General features: G+C 44.7%; 1 protein-coding gene across 1 annotated transcript in view; it reads right to left on the bottom strand.

Annotated features, from left to right (window-relative positions):
* The window catches only part of cpne2 (copine II), a 36,342-nt gene that overhangs the window by 1,467 nt on the left and 14,642 nt on the right, over positions 1 to 20,233 (bottom strand). The window contains exons 8-14 of the mRNA XM_068739681.1: positions 19,651 to 19,737; positions 17,393 to 17,452; positions 9,243 to 9,376; positions 7,496 to 7,550; positions 7,150 to 7,201; positions 5,181 to 5,314; positions 1,598 to 1,834 (exon numbers count right to left, since the gene is read on the bottom strand). Coding sequence (XP_068595782.1) covers positions 1,598 to 1,834; positions 5,181 to 5,314; positions 7,150 to 7,201; positions 7,496 to 7,550; positions 9,243 to 9,376; positions 17,393 to 17,452; positions 19,651 to 19,737 — 759 coding nt within the window. The remainder of the gene's footprint in view (positions 1 to 1,597; positions 1,835 to 5,180; positions 5,315 to 7,149; positions 7,202 to 7,495; positions 7,551 to 9,242; positions 9,377 to 17,392; positions 17,453 to 19,650; positions 19,738 to 20,233) is intronic.

Below are 20,233 nucleotides of genomic sequence, written 5' to 3'. Positions count from 1 at the left end.
AGTGGGATGCAATGAGGTCACACTTATTAGCATGACATCATCAGATTGGGTGAAGCAGGACCAAGGTGGAGTTAAAGCGATGCTGCAGCTCACGCCAGTCGCTGTTTGGGCTCAGTTTGCTTCACACCCCGCAGGTAAGGCAGAACATTCACAGGAGGAACCTGCTGACAAGGCGCAGAGTCAGCGCATTCAATATGAAAGACATTTATATTACAGCACCAACACCGAGGTGTGGACGCAGGACGCAGGACCTTTAGCAGCAGAACTCACTGGTGTGAAGCTGGAAGTGACTATTTACAGCAGGGGTCCCCAAACCTTTTCCTGTGAGGGCCACATAACCCTTCCCTTCTCTGATTGGGGGCCGGGGTCAGTTTGTACAGGAACAGTGGGGGCCTAAACATTTATTGCTTTCCAGACAGCCAACAAATAACCCTCAGGAAAGTCAGGAAAGTCAGGAAATAAATAATAATAATAAAATAAATAATAACACTATTAATATAATAAATAATAACACTATTAATAAAATAAATAATAACACTATTAATAATATAAATAATAACACTATTAATAAAATAAATAATAACACTATTAATAATATAAATAATAACACTATTAATAAAATAAATAATAACCAAATAACCCTTTCCGGGTTCATCACAGAAACAAAGTCCATGGAACATTAACTTTCTGGTCGTACGTGATCATCATTAAAATTGTCCCAAACGAAAGGAAGAATGCTTTTGTTTTTCATTTTCTAACCGCTTATTCCGCTATCGGGTCACGGGCCAAGCTGGAGCCAATCCCAGCAGTCAACGGGCGAGAGGCAGGGGACACCCTGGACAAGCCGCCAGTTCATCGCAGGGCAACACAGAGACAGACAACCAGCCACACACACACTCACACTCACACCTACGGACAATTTAGTGCCACCAATCAGCCTAGGCCGCATGTCTTTGGAGGTGGGAGGAAGCCGGAGAACCCGGAGAGAACCCACGCAGACACGGGGAGAACATGCAAACTCCTCACAGAATGGCCACAAGCCGGGGACGAACCCACAACCATCTTGCTGTGAGGCAACAGTGCTTACCACTGCGCCACCGAGCCGCCCTCAAGAATGCTTTTCTTCAGAATATTAATATATTCTCCACTATCAATATTATTTATAGGAAATAAAAGATTGAATTAATGACCCTCTTAAATGCACCCCATACCATTATTGACCCCCCCCCCCTGGTATTGGTCTCTGGTATTGTTCAGGGGGCCGGGCCAAATGTGGAGGTGGGCCGTAGTTTGGGGACCCCTGATTTACAACGTCTGGAACAGCAAGGAATGATGGGGTTGTTTGTTGAAGATGCCCAGCCATGGCGATCCAGGTTCGATCGAGCCACGCCCATGCTTAGTCGTAGCTTTCAAGCCACAACACGTAGCAGGAAGGGGGCACATGCTGCGACATCTTAAAGTGACAGAACGGAGCAAACACTCACAATAACTAGAAAAGGAGAAGCTCCTTCTGTTGTCACGGTTACGACGTTCTAATCCACAGCCCTTCAGATGAAACGTGAGCGTATACGTCTTTGAAACTGGGATCAATACTCACATTACGGAAATCCCTGAAAGGGACGAACTGCACAATGTCCCGAACAGCCTCCTCCCCCGTGTTGGACCTCAGAACGCTGGCGTCGCCATCTAAAAACTCCATGGCCGCAAAGTCTGCGTTGCCGACACCGATGATGATGATGGACATGGGCAGCTTCGACGCCTGGACGATGGCATGGCGCGTCTCATCCATGTCGCTGATGACGCCGTCTGTTATAATGAGGAGCGTGAAGTACTGCTGCAGAGACGAGGAGGGAAGGGACGGACAGACAGACATCAGGAGAATGCATCAGCGCTTCATGTGATGCCACAGCTGGATCCTTCTCAAGGGGGAGAGAATCTACCTACCTACCTACCTACCTACCTACCTATCTATCTATCTATCTATCTATCTATCTATCTACCTACCTACCTACCTACCTACCGACCGACCGACCGACCGACCGACCGACCGACCGACCGACCGACCGACCGACCGACCGACCGACCGACCGACCGACCGACCGACCGACCGACCGACCGACCGACCGACCGACCGACCGACCGACCGACCGACCGACCGACCGACCGACCGACCTACCTACCTACCTACCTACCTACCTACCTACCTACCTACCTACCTACCTACCTACCTACCTACCTACCTTCCTACCTACCTACCTACCTACCTACCTACCTACCTACCTATCTATCTATCTATCTATCTATCTATCTATCTATCTACCTACCTACCTACCTATCTCTATATATATATATATATATATCAGGATAGAACAGAACATCAGTTACCATCAGCTTGTACCGCCACTAATGGGAAACTGTGCTACCTATCTATCTATCTATCTATCTATCTATCTATCTATCTACCTACCTACCTACCTACCTACCTACCTACCTACCTATCTATCTATCTATCTATCTATCTATCTATCTATCTACCTACCTACCTATCTATCTATTTACCTACCTACCTACCTACCTACCTATCTACCTACCTACCTACCTACCTATCTATCTATCTATCTATCTATCTATCTATCTATCTCTATATATATATATATATATATCAGGATAGAACAGAACATCAGTTACCATCGGCTTGTACCGCCACTAATGGGAAACTGTGCTGTGGAAGCAGAGGAGCAGATAGGAGAACGATGCTGACAGGAGATCAATGAAGAAGGTGAGAAAGACATGGCTGGAGATGAAGCAGCATTACAGCTAGTTGGGTTCTAGTCATGTGACAGAGCAGACCTGAACACTCCATGAGAGAAACACAATGTACGTAGAAAACACACAACAGTTCGCTAACACATTTAACTCTTTCAATGCCATTGACGTCTATCTAAAACCAAACATTCACTGCCAACCCTGAAATTGAATTATGCCTCTCTTCAATGGCTGATGACTCCAGAATGAAAAATGGTAGGAACACACTTTCTGTTCATCTTTCATTTGGTAGTTTCGGCATTTGCATAGCCACAGTACAAAATAATCTGTGGGGCTAGAAAAATGGGGCAAAATGAGCGAAAACTGGGGCACTCAGCATACAGCTGAGCTGAAAACGGCTGGCAGAGTTCACGACAGTCTGTAAGCGCTACACAAAGGCGGAATGTTTCCAGCGTGGGGGCCCAGGCTGGAACCGTGGATGGAAAAGGAAACTGTTCCGTGTTCCAGGATTGATTGTAGGCCGATCCAGGTGGCTCATAATCCAGGACCCGACAACCTACTGACCCACTGACCCAACACACCCACACCACTACCCAGTGTCTAACGCCATTCTGCTGCCGTTTGAACTTGTACTAAAGAACAACTAACCAACAGTCTGTAACAACAGACGATGTGTATTTGTTCTCCACAGGGTGACAGGGTGCAATTAAGGACAAAAAGCTCCGTGGGAGCGTAACGATACCCAGCTAGCGCACGCTTTAGAGGCTGTCAGAAGAAATGGGGGCGACTTACACTTTGCTGTCTGATCTTTTCGTATGAAGGACAGAATGGCAGTCGGTCTGCGTCCTGGTGAGGCAGTCTGTCTGTGCAGGGTTTACATGACATGTTTGATCAGTTCACTACTTAAGTTATGTAGCCGACTACCTATGGAGCTGTCCAGTGCTGATCCTGAAGGCAAACCTCAGCACTGGACAGCTCCATATGTAGCAGGCAATATATGAAGCTGTCCAGTGCTGATCCTGAAAGTGACGTCTTTTCTTTCTTTGACTCTGGGAATGTTCTTTATCTTTCCCACTTCGGTTGGTTTTTTTGGTTTGCGCATGTCCATGACAAGACAGGGTGGTGGCTTTTTGGTTTTGCTTTGATTTTGTATCGATTATCTTTGTTTCTGCGTGATGATTGCATTTGAATGGAACTTTTCCACATTATTAGATGTGTTAATTTATTCCCATCACAAACTTTGGTTCATACTTATGATTTTTCTCATTTACAGTATGGCTTTTAAGTTCCAATCTTTTAAGTCAAAACTGAATATTTTATTGTAATTACTGTGGCGGCTAAAGAGTTAAATAAAAATACATAGTTATTTAATAGCATGTTAAGGAGTAGTTACATTCATTTTTTACTGTGTTACGGTTTACATTTGGCCTTTGGAGGGCAAACATAATCCTAATGTGGCCCTTGGAGAAAATGAGTTTGACACCCCTGATCTACAGGATAAACTAACAAAACAACCTAAACCACCAACAAGGTGTCCTGAGTTTTAGCTTTTCTTTCTTGTAGTGCAAAAAGACAAAACGCCCAAATGCAGCGGCTTTGTGACGATTTAAATGTAAAATAACTTGCAGCACCTAACGGGACAAAATCTGCTAAAAGTCAAACATTCTACAACAAATAGTTCAGAATGTTTAACATTTTAATAAATCAATGGGTAGTAACAAGAATTAACACGACACAGGTCATTTCTGCTTTTTAACCAGACAGGCAACATCTTTTCTCATCTACATGTCCAGCCAAGATAAACAGGCACTTTCATTGCAGCAGGAGGCGGAGCCATAGGCTCGGGCAAGTAGGCGGGCCTGGCAGTGATTTAATGGCAGAGCAGAAGGAGAAGCGGCTGACTTTAAGACCTTTGCGGAGGTAAATAGGATCGGTGGATAAAATTGGTTTTATATGTACCTATGGAGCTGTCCAGTGCTGAAGTTCGCCTTCAGGATCAGCACTGGACAGCTCCATATACAGCCGACTACCTATGGAGCTGTCCAGTGCTGATCCTGAGCGCCATATGTAGCCGGATACATATGGCGCTCTCCAGCGCTGAAGTTCGCCTTCAAGTAAATATTCAATAATATAATATAATAATAAAGTTATTTTATTAACGACCTCAAGCCTTATTTGTGAAAGCACAATACTGCTGTGCACTTTATTTTGGTGAGATGCTCAGAACATGTCTGCAGGGTAAGCTGTTGTTTTCAGTAAAATCAGATTGGAACATTGAAATATTTGTTGCTGTCAGTTAATTAAAAAAATCGCTATTGGCAGGTCAGGACTTCTTCAATCGTGTCTTCATCTTCTAGATTATGCGAAGGAATAATTTAAGCGAGAAAATGATAAAGAGGTAAGTCGTCACCTACCGCTGCTTTCTCTTGCTGATGCGCCTGGGCAGCAACACGTGCCACGTGGCTTATGATGGGTGCAAAGTTTGTTGGGCCGTAGAAACGAATGTGAGGGAGACAGGCGGAGTAGGCCTGGGCAATGCCCTCCACACCTCCACAGGAAGAGACAGAGGACAAAACAATGTTTGACAAACAAAAACAGTATTTATGCATTTATATCTCCAAACTCAAATGAGAATTATAAACCTGAGGGCCAGAAGCTCATGCTAACATATTTTAGATTAATAGAGAAAACGACCAGAGGCAGAGAGTTCAGTTGAAGGAAAAATAAAAAAAGTAAGACATGCAAACACAAATCAGAAGAATCAGACTTGGAAAAAGCTTGCAGGGAAATACTGGGATCACCAAATGGATAGATCAAGTGAGGATTAATGCAGGAGCTCCAGCAGAGGAAACAAAGACAAACCAACGAGGGACAGACGCACACAGTGAGACAATGAAACTCTATTTCCATGACAAGGTACTGACTGGCTCAAATTGTTTCGACTCCACCCTCCTTGTTTGGTGTTGCATTCAGTACCACCTGAGGTTTCTGCCTTTGGCACCCGGTGACAAGATTCATTTGAAGCTGAAGTTGGAACAGTTTTTGCATAGTGTCGCTATGACAACGAGCTACGCTGAGGTGTTGCTGTTCAACCTCCAGAGAAGTACCAAAGCTGAGCAGAGCTGAACAGAGCCAGTACCACGAAACGGAAGCACGGCTTGAGACACAGGTGGAAACATTCAGGGAGGCAAAGACAGGAAAGAAACATGACACGTGAAAAAGAAGCAGTCAAAACACAGCAGGAACACAGGAAAATGCATCACGCTGCTTTACAGTTCACCTGACGTCACAGTAATACATGCCAGAACAAATACATCTTGGACATAGCGAACGCAACATGAAGTGTCTTCTTGAATTCAGCTGTTCTTTAAAGCCACAGGCCTCGACTGAACGTCTGCCAATAATTACAGTCGGTGAAGATGAATCACCAGGCCGGTTCATGTGAGTCGAGCGTCCAGACAGCCAAAGGTGTGTCTCAGTCCGAGCTCACACACACTGCAGGCTGAAGACCAGATACCGGTCCGTGAGGCTTTGTTACCGGGCCGCACAGAAAGAATAACTCATTTATACAATTTCCGTTGTATCGATTATTAGTGTCTAAAAGGTGTTTTATTTTGAAAAACGACCGGATTTTCGCCAACGTAACATTCGCCTGTGAATTTTCATGCTTTACGTGATACGTTACTAAAAACAGACGTGAACCTGCAAAAATTAAATTAAAAAACAAACGTCTCTGGAGAGCTCCTTTGCTAAGAGGGAAAGTCCAACTGAGGAGGAAGGAGAGGAGGCGACGACCTCCAAGAAAAGAGTCGGACTTAAAACACGGTTTATCAACAGCTGATTAGCTTCATTAACGAGCAATGAAGGGGTCAAAACGGCTTCGGCGCACAGAGACCAAGAATCTGGATTAAAAGACAAGAATGTGGAAATTATGAAACAAAAAAACGTGAACATGAAGGACAGAAGCAATTATTGAGACCATCATTTATGGTGAGTAGATATTGGTGTAATACCTGTTTAATAGTTATTGCAAGTGCATAATATAAAGTTTATTGGTAAGATTATATTCCTCTTTTGTTATTTAATTACCCCCTGGTCCGTGAAAAAATTGCCCGGCATGAAACCGGTCCGTGGCAGGAGAAAGGTTGGGAGCCGCTGCTTTAAAGGAGGCGCACAGAATGTGAATCCTGTAGCAGAATCCTCTTCAGCGTAACCTCCTGCCCCTACCAGGCGACACAATGTGCTGCATGACGCCATTCGTGATCTCACAGCCGTGCCCTCGGTGCCCTCAGCAGACGCCACTCAAGTCAAGTTGGGTTGCAGCAATGCGTGACGACTTACGAAGGGGCGTGGACGGCGTCTCCACATGCTGCAGTAACTTACCTGAACAGAAGGGGTTGGTGGGGTTGAAGTTGATGGCGAATTCATGTGACACCTGAGGAAACAAGACGGTCAGAGGAGGCACTTGACATCTACCTTTCAGTACACTGTAAAATATTTTTACAGTCCATTTCTCTGACACTTTCTCCCTCCCACCCTCTGCTCACTCTCTCCTTTGTGCTTTTCATCAGCTCAGTGCCATGGCAACACAGACGGGTTGACAGTTGTGTCATCATGTGAATATGCATGTCAATGCTTACAGATTTATCCGTGTGTGTGTGTGTGTGTGTGGTGTGTTTGAATTTGCCTTCTCCTCGTGCAGATATTTGTGTCTGAGACAAGTACACACCTTCCAGTCTGGTGGGAGTTGTGCGCCAAATCCCAGAGCAGGAAACATTTTGTGGCTGAAGAGGAAACCATGACAACAGATTGGAATATTAGTTAATTTAAACCTTTTATTGCGTCAACATTCAACAAAGAGTCCGTGTCCAGGGTGAGAAGGGTCGGCTGTGATCCGACCTGCACGCCTCCGAGTCCTGGAGACATACAGGTCCTGGAGGGATGGCAGCTTGCAGCCGATCACCTTCTCCGCAGCACGTACAATGCGCCGCAGTCTGTGTCTGTCCCTGGTGGTGGCGCCAGCATACCACACGGTGATGGAGGAGGTGAGGATGGACTCCACGATGGAGGTGTAGAACTGCACCAACATCTGGGTCGGCAGCTTGAGTTTCCTCAGCTGCCGCAGGAAGTACATCCTCTGCTGAGCCTTCTTGATGAGGGAGCTGATGGTCGGCTCCCACTTGAGGTCCCGGGTGATGGTGGTGCCCAGGAAGCAGAAAGAGTCCACGATGGAGATGGGGGTAGGGGAGTCTGTGAGGGCGAGGGGGGACGGTGGGGCTGTTACTTTCCTCAAGTCCACGACCATCTCCACTGTTTTCTGGCTGTTCAGCTCCAGGTTGTTGCTGCTACACCAGGTTACCAGCCGACCCACCTCCCTCCTATAGGCAGACTCATCACCGTCCGAGATGAGCCCGATGAGGGTGGTGTCGTCCGCAAACTTAATGACTTTAACGGCCTGATGGCTGGAGGTGCAGCAGTTGGTGTACAGTGAGAAGAGCCGGGGGGAAAGTACACAGCCCTGGGGGGATCCGGTGCTGATTGTCAGAGTGTCCGAGACCGTAGACCCCAGCCGCACATGCTGCCTCCGGTCCGTCAGGAAGTCATTGATCCACCTGCAGAATGGGTCGGGCACGTTGAGCCTCGTGCACATCGGCGGCCGGCGGAATGTAAACAGCTGCCAGGATGAATGAAGCAAACTCACGCAGGAAGTAGAATGGCTTACAGTTTATGAAGAAGTATTCCAGAGCAGGAGAACCATGTTGAGCGATGACGGTCAAGTCGGTGCACCAGCCTTTGTTAACATTCGAGAGAAATATTCCAGGTAAGGGTGTGCGAGATCTGGCCTGCGAAGGCGTACGAGAACGTTCACCTCCTCTCCGGTGTTTCACTCTTTTGACCAAAAAATTGACTAATTCTGCAGCAGAAACTAAAAAAAACTGGTAAAAGGTTTGGTTGACCTGAAGTTCATTAGCTCTTCACGGGTGTAAGAGTACGCGGACACACAGCTAGCGTGCAAAAACAAACAAAACAGAGCGCACAAGAGCACCAGGGCGACCGTAGGAGGCGCCATCTTGGAAGCAGACATGGCGCCTCCTTTAAAAGTTCTGTTGAGTGGTTCTTGGGTTGACTATGGGATTAAGTTGAATATTAGATATTATTTGTAGCTTAATAGTTTCTGCAAGGCCCACAGAGACTCATATGGAGATGCTGGAAGGGAAATCATCTCCTTATTGCTGTTAACCTTCTGTCCTAGTGCTGAATTATTCATTCACTGTCACTTCAGGGTTTGTAGAAAGACTTAAATACCAATATTGATCATGTGATCTCTGGTCTATCGCAAGCTATCAGATAATGTAAACATACAAAAACAAACACGACACAATCAACATACAGTCAATTCTTAATATTCCAAAGTGACATTACGAAATTTGACAACTGAACACTGAAACAACCACGAAAGCTGCGTAGGAACTCACGTATCATAGTCCTGTATGATTTGTCCCACAGCTAATATGGCAGCCAGATACTCGTTGCTGCCCAGTGGGTTAATGTAATGGAGGGAGGACGGCTCTCGAGGGTTCCCGTTAGATGCTGTGAAGTCTATACCAACCTGTGGAGAAACATTTTACAAGCTAAAGTTAAGAGTGGCAAACCGTGTCCTACACTGAAGCAGAATCATCTAGAATAGTGGGAGGGCAGGTGAATACAGGCAGTGCATGTCATCCTCACCTGGAGCCACCAAGGGCCGGGTTGTCTTCCTAATAAATGTACAGTAATCGGAATAATATGAAATTAAATAAATGAAACTCTTAATTTCCATGTTCGTAAATTGAAGATGCATAAATGATTAATCGTCCTGTTTTAACACAAACTGCACTGGTTTGACATTTTTGCCCAAATTCAGTCCTTTCTTCAGTGAACTCAGCATAAAATCTTTCTATCTGTCAAAGGTTACAGCAAATCATGTTTATTATTAGCCTTATTATAAGAAAGTTATGTGATTGGCAAAATCTAATGTACAGAACAGAATTTATTTGTCATGTAAAAACATTTGTTGCATGTGGAAGGTTGTGAATGGTCTCAATTTTTAATACTGCATTTCACTTTCTATTTTTTCTGTAACAATATATATATATATTATTTTTTCAACCCTCTTCCATCCATTTTAATCTGGATCGTGTAAAATCACTTTAAATAAAACCCATCAGGTTTTACACAACAAATACTACATTTTCTTGAAATTTAATGGAAAGTTTGGACAAGTAGCAAAAAGGCCTTTAATCTGTAGTGACTTTAGAAAAAGGGGTGGAGTCAGGAATTAATTTAAACATTTTGTTTAATGCCTACATTTGGTGGGAGGGTTTGCCTTGTAGCAGGAAAACCCAACTTTTTCAGATCTGGATGAATTTTATTGATTTTCTTTAACATTATTAACTTTTTTCATTTGGGATAAATGCAAATTGTTTAGAACAATTTATTTATTTAAAAGGGACCACTGGGCTCTCATCTTCTAGATCTTGTTTATTCATTTGTGTTGAAGATCCCCTCTATCATCTTTAATGTCATTTCTGACATATACTGTATTTATTTATCAGAGCTCATGGCCATCAATTGAGCAATTAATTTGCTTTTCTTCAATCTCATAAATACAGGGTTAAGATTACCAATAAACAGTACTGTGGTGCTGCTGAGTCCAAAATACAAAAATGGTGCTGAAATTATAATAATCCAATCTGGAAGTATTATATAATTTCCCTATAGGATTATTAAAGTATTCTGATTCTGAAAACACATATGACCTCAGAATGATAAAAAATATCTAAACACAAAGATGCTTTCAACACATTTACTCATAGTACAATAATACAAACACAGAGAAGCACAGCCTAACATCGTATGAGATTAAGGTTGACAAGCTGTTCCTCAGGCGATGGATAGAGGTTTGTGTGCAGACGAATACGCAACCCAGAAACTCTGCCTCCTACCTATCATCTTAAAGACAGCCAAAACCATCTCCTCCTTTTTCTGTCTGCGCCGTGATATAACAACAATGTTCAGGTTCAAAACACAGTCGGCAAAGAGAAACCGAGAGGAGGAAAGATGGTTGATCTGTGGGTGCAACAGAGCAAACTGAGCAAAAAGAGGTTGGGAGGGGGGAGAGGATGGAGCGGAGTGACGGACTCGGAGATGCAGCGTGACAGAATTAGGGTGTTATGGTCTATTTTGTGTCTGTGTGAGCATGTGTGTTTTATCCTGAACCAAAATGTGTGAAAAAAGACCCATATAGCAACAGCAGCAAAGAGCTGCGAGAAGGAATCAAACATTCAAATAGCTGATCAAAATGTGATCATTAAATTATCTCAAGCAATAGCAATCATTTTAGTTATTTTTTAAGAAAGACAATTTGGAATTTTTAATGCGAAATGTTAAAGCGTTTTCCTTTTATAAGTCATAATCTGCAGTAAATGTACTAATTTTTTTTTTTTTCTCCCTTACCTCAGAAATTATAAGAAGATCTTCTCTCTGTACTTCAATTAGAGAGAATACTCTCACTTCAAACAACACAAATCCAAGGTTGGTGCTTGATTGCATAATGTACGCTATAATTGATGTAGCTTTGGCATCAGTTCGCTTTTGTCTTGCTATGAGCCTGAATATATGGATTTCCTGTCTGTCAAGTCAATGGAATTAAACCATCTGCAAAACTATCAGGACTAAAACTACCAGTGTCCTCACTGTGCTTCGATGACACCATTCGCCTTCATTTTCTGCAAGCTATTAGCTAATTGCTAACACACGGGTAAACTAAACACAACATGACACATACACAGTTTTAAATGAATGTGGGGTCACAGAGCAGGATCTCATTACTCAATATACCAGAGCAAAACACATCTGTGGCTGCAATAAATGAAACAAATACCAATCCTGCCACATTATTATTAAATTACTGCCATACTGCACCTGACATGTTTTCTCAGCTGTGCCTTGTTGAATATCAGCCAATTCTTAGGCCAGGATCCGTCACACTCGTTTGCCTTTCAACAGCCAGAGAGATGAATGGAGTGGAGGTATGATGGATGACAGTGAACATCCTCTCTGTCTCCCTCCGAGGTGAGCAGCTATAGACACGGGGGATTCAAAATCCTTTCAACGGATTTCTGCATGCATACAAAAGCAAGAGATGTGTCTCTGTGGAACCGTGTTTGACGGCGACAACACATTACGCATCTCTGGTCGTTGTTGTTTGGCCACGCTGCGGGAAGAGTGAAGCTTCTGCTTCAAAATGCCTTCAAAGTACTTTTTTCATTTCAATGGTCAGTTGAAGTACAAAATTACTCTGTAGAGCTGAGTCACATTCTGCTGGGTTTTTGTGTATCTGTGAAAGGTATATTATGTTATATCTAGAAACGGATGCAGATCTGGAAGAATGGAAAAATATTCTCAATAGATAAAAACGCACTGATTTTAAAAAAACATATAAAAACATTACCTGTAGTGCTTATATCAAAAACATAACCAAAAACACAAGTCTCCCCCTACATCACATTATTTGCGCATGTAAAAGCAAGATTAGACTGGAGCGGCACTGGGGTCCATCAAACCACCAGTCCTCAGGGAAGGGAACTAACAACAAAAGAGAAGGGACCTAAACACAGCAAACAAAGTCCAGGTCCAGTCAATGAAGGTAGCGTGACACGTTAAAAGCCTTTTATTCAATGGGCTGGAGTCATTTAAAACACCAGCGCATGTGACTGTATGGCTTCCTTCAGGGTGTGGAGACACAGAGTCACAATAGTTAGTGTACAATCATCACACCTGTGCATGCCTCATTTTACAGGTACTATCCGAGTTAAGACCTGTGCGTCTTACAACCGGTACCAGTCCGTGAGACATCTGTTACCGGGCCGCACAGAAAGAATTAATAATTTCTAGAATTTCTATTGTATTGTTTATAAGAGTCTTAGGGGGGTTTTATTTTGAAAAGCATACCGGATTTTCTCCAACTTAACAATCGCTTGTGAATCTTCTTGGCCACGTGATAAGTTACTAAAACAAATACAGCTGTAAACTAAAAAATGAGTTAAAAAAACAAACGTATTTAGTAAGGGGAAAAGGCTGACTGAGGAGCAAGAAGAGGAGCCAATGACCTCCAAGAAAATAAAGATTATTTAAACAGTCATACTTAAAACACGGGCGTTGCGTTAACAAGGCAATGAAGCCTTCAAAACTGCTTCGGCAGGATTAAAAGACATGAACTTGGAATTTTATTAAACATGCATCGATCGGTAGGCGGCACGTTGACAGAGTGGTTAGCGCTGTCGTCTCACAGCAAGAAGGCCCCGGGTTTGAATCCCATCTGTCTGTAGTATGTTCTCCCTGTGTCCACGTGGGCTTTCTCCAGGTTCTCAGGTTTCCTCCCACCTCCAAAAACATTGCTCGTAGTGTTTGAGTGTGTGCTTGAACGGTTGTCTGTCGTTGTGGAACATATGAGGTTGGATCGGGCTCGCTTCCAGGTTTGACGACATTGGCGGATGAAGGCCTGGCCATAGGGGACGCTGTCTTCCTCCTCCTGTCCCAGAAATAATGGTGGTTGGTACCCCAGGGAGCATTTGAAGGGGTACATTCCTGTGGGAGGTGAGGCAGAGCAGCGTAGTCTCCAGCTCCTTGTTCATCCTCCCCGCCTCGTCGGTAGTGTGAGGGTGGAACCTGGACGATAGCCTGACTTTGGCTCCCAGAAGGCTGCAGAACTCAGACCAGAAACGAGAAGCAAACGGGGTCCCCGGTCTGATACCACGTCGACAAGGAAACCATGGAGATGGAAGACATCTTCTTCCGGTCTTCGACGAGAGCAGACGTTTTTCCTCTCTGTGCTCCACTCGTTCCTGCTTGCATTCTTTGTCTCGTCTCGTCTGTCTGCTTTCCAGGACCCGCTGCGTGCTGAGCTCTGGTCTACTAAATCATGGAATTGATTAACTGGTCTCTCTCAGTGCAATTGATGACATTTTTTCACCCAAGCATGGGGCTCCAGGGGGGGGCCCACCTGTCCAGATGGGACCCACACAGCAGGCTACACCATGACAAGGAGTTCGGTCTCCCCCTCGGAGGAGAGCTGGCCGGTAGTAGGTCTATGAGGCCTGTAGGGGGGAAAGGAGGTGGCCCTGGCTTTACTAAATTCTTCTCTGAGGTCCAGATAAATTGCTGGAACGCCAACTAGGTCTGCCTCTTTGGGGAGTCTGTGAGGAGCCGCGGTGGTCGAGAGAGTGCAAGATAAACACCGGGGGTTCCATTCCCAAATAGACCCTGTGGACAAATGTATCTGGGGGTTGTGTAGGATAAGAGGTAGGTGAGGGCTATGGATGAGGTGAAGAGAGTGTCTCGGTGTGGTTGAGGGATTCTGATCGGGTGTGGGAATGATAATAACTAAACAGCACCGTAGATGTAGACGCTACGGAGGAAGTATGAACCTGGACAGACACATTTGAGTCCTCACTGATCTGTAGCAACATCTTGAGCGGTGCTGACTAGTCTTTTCTCCATGAATCCAGATGTTGGACCTTGCTCTGTATGATATCAAGCACAGGATCTGAATGGTCGTGGAACACCTCTCTCACGAACAGCCCAGCAGCAGACGGCTGTCTCTTGGTGTTGGAGTGTGTCGCACAGAAGCACTGCTCCCGCCTCCAGCTTCTCCAGCCTCCAGGAGAGACTTTCCCTTCCTGGAGATTAGGATTAGAGCCATACTAAGTCTGATTGAACACCGGAGAAACGCTCTCTCTGCATGCATGCGTGTCATTATGCGGGTGTGTTTTTGTACATGACAGCTTCTCAGGGTGTGTGTGTGTACATGCAAAATCTGTGCACATAAGTGCAGTGTGAACATGAGAAGAAGATGCCATGGGTATTGGGTAGTTTCTATTTGAGATTATGTGTGTTTGTCCGTCTAAAACCAAGTGCACAAGCAGTGAAGGTGTTTAAGGGATTGTGTGTGTGTGTGTGTGTGTGTGTCTGAAAACCTACCATAATGTATAAATGTTTCTCAAACTGCAGAGGTGTGTGAGACGATGATATATGTGTGTGTATGCAATGTATGTATGCAAATTAGTTTTTAAGGTGGAGAGAGGAATTATCTTTGTTAAGACAGTCTACGGTACGTGTGTGTGTGCGTGCATGGGTGTGTGTGTGTGTGTGTGTGACAAAAGGCGAAAGATTAGGAGAGAGCAGTGAGGATTTAAGAGTTCTGATTCTGCATTAAATTTGCTTTCATCTCTAGAATACAGAACCTTATGTTGTTCTGCTCTAAGTAAACAAGCAACGAATGGAAAGAGGAAACAGAGTGAAACCTGTCCCGCCTGATTGTTCACTCAAAAGATACTGGATTGGGATCCGGTATCTTGCTAAAGTACACTTAAAAATCTAGAATACATCGTGTTGAAGCAGGCAGCACGCCGGCGCAGCGGGTAGCACTGCTGCCTCGAAGTAAGAGGGTTCCAGGGTTCTCCAGATCGGTCTCGGCCTCGAGGAAAATTAGCCATTAAACATTTTTTTCACTCACTTCACTCAACAAAAGTTAGACCAACACAATATAACGCATGTGGACATGATGCAATACCTCGTAAGAGATTATAATATACAATATATAGCTTTTTAATACCTTATATTCTCATGTTATCTCCAGTTCCATAGAGGCAAACATGTTCACTTATTCATCACACTGTCATCAACAGCACAAAGCATCACTATGGCAACACCACTAAGCACTATTTCCAACAAGATTAGTTGAAAATAACAGGCTGACGGTGAAGCTTGTCATTTTGAGTGTGTGTGTGTGTGTGTGTAGGTGTGTGTATGTGTGTGTGTGTGTAGGTGTGTGTGTGCGTGTGTGTGTGTGTGTGCGTGTGTGTGTGTGTGTGTGTGTGTGTGTGTGTAGGTGTGTGTATGTGTGTGTGTGTGTAGGTGTGTGTGTGCGTGTGTGTGTGTGTGTGCGTGTGTGTGTGTGTGTGTGTGTGTGTGTGGGTGCGTGTGTGTGTGTGTGTGTGTGTAGGTGTGTGTGTGTGTGTGTGTGTGTGAGTGTGTGTGTGTGTGTGTGTGTGTAGGTGTGTGTGTGTGTGTGTGTGTGTAGGTGTGAGTGTGTGTGCGTGTAGGTGTGTGTGTGTGTGTGTGTGTGTGCGTGTGTGTAGGTGTGAGTGTGTGTGTGTGTGTGGGTGGGTGTGGGTGTGTGTGTGTGTGTGTGTGTGTGTAGGTGTGTGTGTGTGGGTGTGTGTGTGTGTGTGTAGGTGTGTATGTGTGTGTGTGTGTGTGTGTGTGTAGGTGTGAGTGTGTGTGTGTGTGTGTGTGTGTGTAGGTGTGAGTGTGTGTGTGTGCGTGTGTGTGTGTAGGTGTGTGTGTGTGTGTGTGTGTGTGTGTGTGTGTGTGTGTGTGTGTAGGTGTGTGTGTGTAGGTGTGTGTGTGTGTGTGTGTGTGTAGGTGTGTATGTGTGTGTGTGTGTGTGTAGGTGTGTGTGTGTGTGTGTGCTAGCCTGAATTATGCTTCAGCAAGAGCAAGCAGCACATTGGAAAGTCTCTGTGCTGTTTACGTTCCTCCTGAACAATCGGTGGGTGAATGATCTTGTCCTCACTGCAGAGGCTGTCAGATGACTTCGGGGTAACTACTTGTTAGCGAGTTGACTGCTGAATTGATTGTTTTATGACATTCTTCTCCAGACATCAACTGACAGATCACTCCCACGTGGCCCAGCGGCCGGCGGCCATGGAGCAGCTGATTCACGGGAAAACAGGAACAAACTTGTTCATCCAATCCACATAACGTCACACATCAAATTGAAATTCTCAAAAGCTCAAAAATAGAAAAGGTAAGGTGGAGGAGAAGCGGGTAACGAGTCACAGATGAGAGAGAGAGAGAGAGAGAGAGAGAGAGAGATGAATTACCAAATTGGGAAATTAAAGGTCTGGATTTATTAGAAGTATTATACTACAATTAAAACTCACACGAGCTATTAAAGTAAATCATAATTAACACTATCTACTTAATGAATATATAATGGTAAAAATATTGCTATATTAAAAAAACGAAAACTGATTCATCAATAAAGAATGATCCACAGTTGTGTCTCTACTTTTCAGCACACAGCATTGGATGGTAAACTCTAAACCGTTTCGTTTCCACACAGAGGCAGCGATCTCGTGGATCTCACACACCTTACTCAACATGAGACAAACAAACAATAAATAACAGCCAGCGTGTCACACGTTTCATTAGTGTGTTTGTGTGTTTGTGTGTATAACCGAGCTCAGTTACACACAAAAGTGAAACATCAACGGAGACAAAAGTTTCTCCTAAAAGAGACACACAGAATAATTTGAGTCTCTTTCTTTCTTTTCCATTTGTTTTACTTTCTTAATCTCAGGCTTACTTTCCATTTTCATCGCATCACATTTTTTCTTGACACATTTCACTGCTTCACTGAATGCTGAATTCCCTCCATCCCTCCTGCGTTTTTGTTCTGTCTGTAAATGATTGTGATCCAACTGTAACCCCAGGAGGCGACGATAGAAAACCTTCATGTGTTAATGCGTCTCCTCATCACACCATTTCAGAGGCAGAGGTGTAGAAACGTCCGACTCACTGTAAACATGAGCTGGCATCCTCCCAGGATGTAATCCAGAAAAGTGTAGTCTCTCGTAATCTGGCGACACAAAGACAGAAAACAGCTCGTCTGAATAAATACAGCTCGCTAAAAAGATACGAGCATTCACCCATAAAGAAAGCAGCATAAAAAAAACATTGTGATTAAAATGAATGAATGAAACAGAGCGGTGTCTGAGCCTGTCCTTTAAATGCGTTTCCCCACAGTCATTGAACATATCTCAACTAAACAAGCACATTGTGAAAACTATTAATGAATACCTGTTTTCATAAGGACCTTAAAATTCCACAATAAAAGCATTTGTGTCTTCTGTTTCAAAGCACCACCGATGGAGAACCAATCATTATTATGTTTGAACACGATTTCCAGTCCAATTACAATGAACATTTAGCACGGATTTTACTGTCATTAGTCTAATCCCTGCGGGCAGCCAACAAATATAATTACTGCACTAGAAGTTCTGTGCATGTGCTGGATGGATTTGTGTGCGCGTGCACGTCTGCACTGTGAAGAAGAAGGAGGAAAAGAATCAATTATGAAAGCTTGTCATCAATGCTCACCGCTTCAGTGTCATTCCGATAGGCGTCGACAGGCTCGGTTCTCCTGGGGCTGAAACTGCTGCGCTAATTAGTTATTCAGGGTCAATAATGAGCCCAGTTAGACATCAGCTGATCAAATACTCATTGGTTTAATAAAACGCTTCATAATGAGGAGATGAGAGAGCGGCCAGAAATGAGGGACGCTGTCCTGCAGCATCTGTTTGAGACAGAAATGAGGGACGCTGTCCTGCAGCATCTGTGTGAGACAGAAATGAGGGACGCTGTCCTGCAGCATCTGCTTGAGACAGAAATGAGGGACGCTGTCCTGCAGCATCTGTGTGAGACAGAAATGAGGGACGCTGTCCTGCAGGATCTGTTTGAGACAGAAATGAGGGACGCTGTCCTGCAGCATCTGTGTGAGACAGAAATGAGGGACGCTGTCCTGCAGGATCTGTTTGAGACAGACATGAGGGACGCTGTCCTGCAGCATCTGTTTGAGACAGAAAAGAGGGACGCTGTCCTGCAGCATCTGTGTGAAACAGAAATGAGGGACGCTGTCCTGCAGCATCTGTTTGAGACAGACATGAGGGACGCTGTCCTGCAGCATCTGTGTGAAACAGAAATGAGGGACGCTGTCCTGCAGCATCTGTTTGAGACAGAAATGAGGGACGCTGTCCTGCAGCATCTGTTTGAGACAGACATGAGGGACGCTGTCCTGCAGCATCTGTTTGAGACAGAAAAGAGGGACGCTGTCCTGCAGCATCTGCTTGAGACAGAAATGAGGGACGCTGTCCTGCAGCATCTGTTTGAGACAGAAATGAGGGACGCTGTCCTGCAGCATCTGTTTGAGACAGAAAAGAGGGACGCTGTCCTGCAGCATCTGTTTGAGACAGAAATGAGGGACGCTGTCCTGCAGCATCTGTTTGAGACAGAAATGAGGGACGCTGTCCTGCAGCATCTGTGTGAGACAGAAATGAGGGACGCTGTCCTGCAGCATCTGTTTGAGACAGAAATGAGGGACGCTGTCCTGCAGCATCTGTTTGAGACAGAAATGAGGGACGCTGTCCTGCAGCATCTGCTTGAGACAGAAATGAGGGACGCTGTCCTGCAGCATCTGTTTGAGACAGAAATGAGGGACGCTGTCCTGCAGCATCTGTTTGAGACAGAAATGAGGGACGCTGTCCTGCAGCATCTGCTTGAGACAGAAATGAGGGACGCTGTCCTGCAGCATCTGTTTGAGACAGAAATGAGGGACGCTGTCCTGCAGCATCTGTGTGAGACAGAAATGAGGGACGCTGTCCTGCAGCATCTATGTGAGACAGAACTGAGGGACGCTGTCCTGCAGCATCTGTTTGAGACAGAAATGAGGGACGCTGTCCTGCAGCATCTGTGTGAGACAGAAATGAGGGATGCTGTCCTGCAGCATCTGTTTGAGACAGAAATGAGGGACGCTGTCCTGCAGCATCTTTGCTATTTTGACCAAAGACTGTCACAGATATTTCAGTGCTTGAGAACTGCGTTAACTTGTGTTTAATGCAGGGCATAATATGGGACCGATAACAAGCCCCTCCCCTTCCGTTACCATGATGAGTTTTAGAAGTGTATTTTGCTCTCCACTCCACTTTTGGGATGTTTCAGAATGCGTACTCGCACTATTGTATTTTGATCTTTTCCCCTCATTCACCGATCCATCCTTACCTTGCATAATTTGACAATGATAACCCCAGAGTTTTTATAATTCTTCTTCTTCTTCTGTTTCTTGGGATTGATGCAGTCAAACTCCACCTGAGGAGCAGAAAGACAAGAGCCCCCCCCCCCCCAAAAAAAACAAGATGAGAACGATCAGCAACTAGAAAAACAAGGGGGGGGGGGTCATTTAGATATGGCTTAAACACAATGAGTAGCTGTGAGCTGGGGGACTTGGAAATGTTCCTCACACAAGATGCTAGGAGGCACTTGGATAACTCTTAACTCTTAACTGCTTATATACCCGACTTTATTCTCGAGGAAACTAAAACAGGAGAAGAGACAGTGCAGGACCCAAAGTAAATATACACATTACTCATTAAGAAAACGTAATCCCCTCCTGCCTGTTCCACAGATCGGCTCCCAGACGGGTTAGAACTAAGATAATCCGCTAACTAGTGAACAGATACTCACACATCTTTAGTTGCCTGGTGACTCATAGCGTTACCTCTGAATGACTCTGAGGCTCAGCAAGACTGTTTTACATCTCAAAAGAACCTCTCATTTTCTCATCATGCTTTTCTCTCTCTCTATC

Source organism: Brachionichthys hirsutus, chromosome 5 (genome assembly GCF_040956055.1).
Source record: "Brachionichthys hirsutus isolate HB-005 chromosome 5, CSIRO-AGI_Bhir_v1, whole genome shotgun sequence".
Classification (NCBI taxonomy): Eukaryota; Metazoa; Chordata; class Actinopteri; order Lophiiformes; family Brachionichthyidae; genus Brachionichthys; species Brachionichthys hirsutus.
This window is presented reverse-complemented; position numbering and strand designations above follow the sequence as displayed.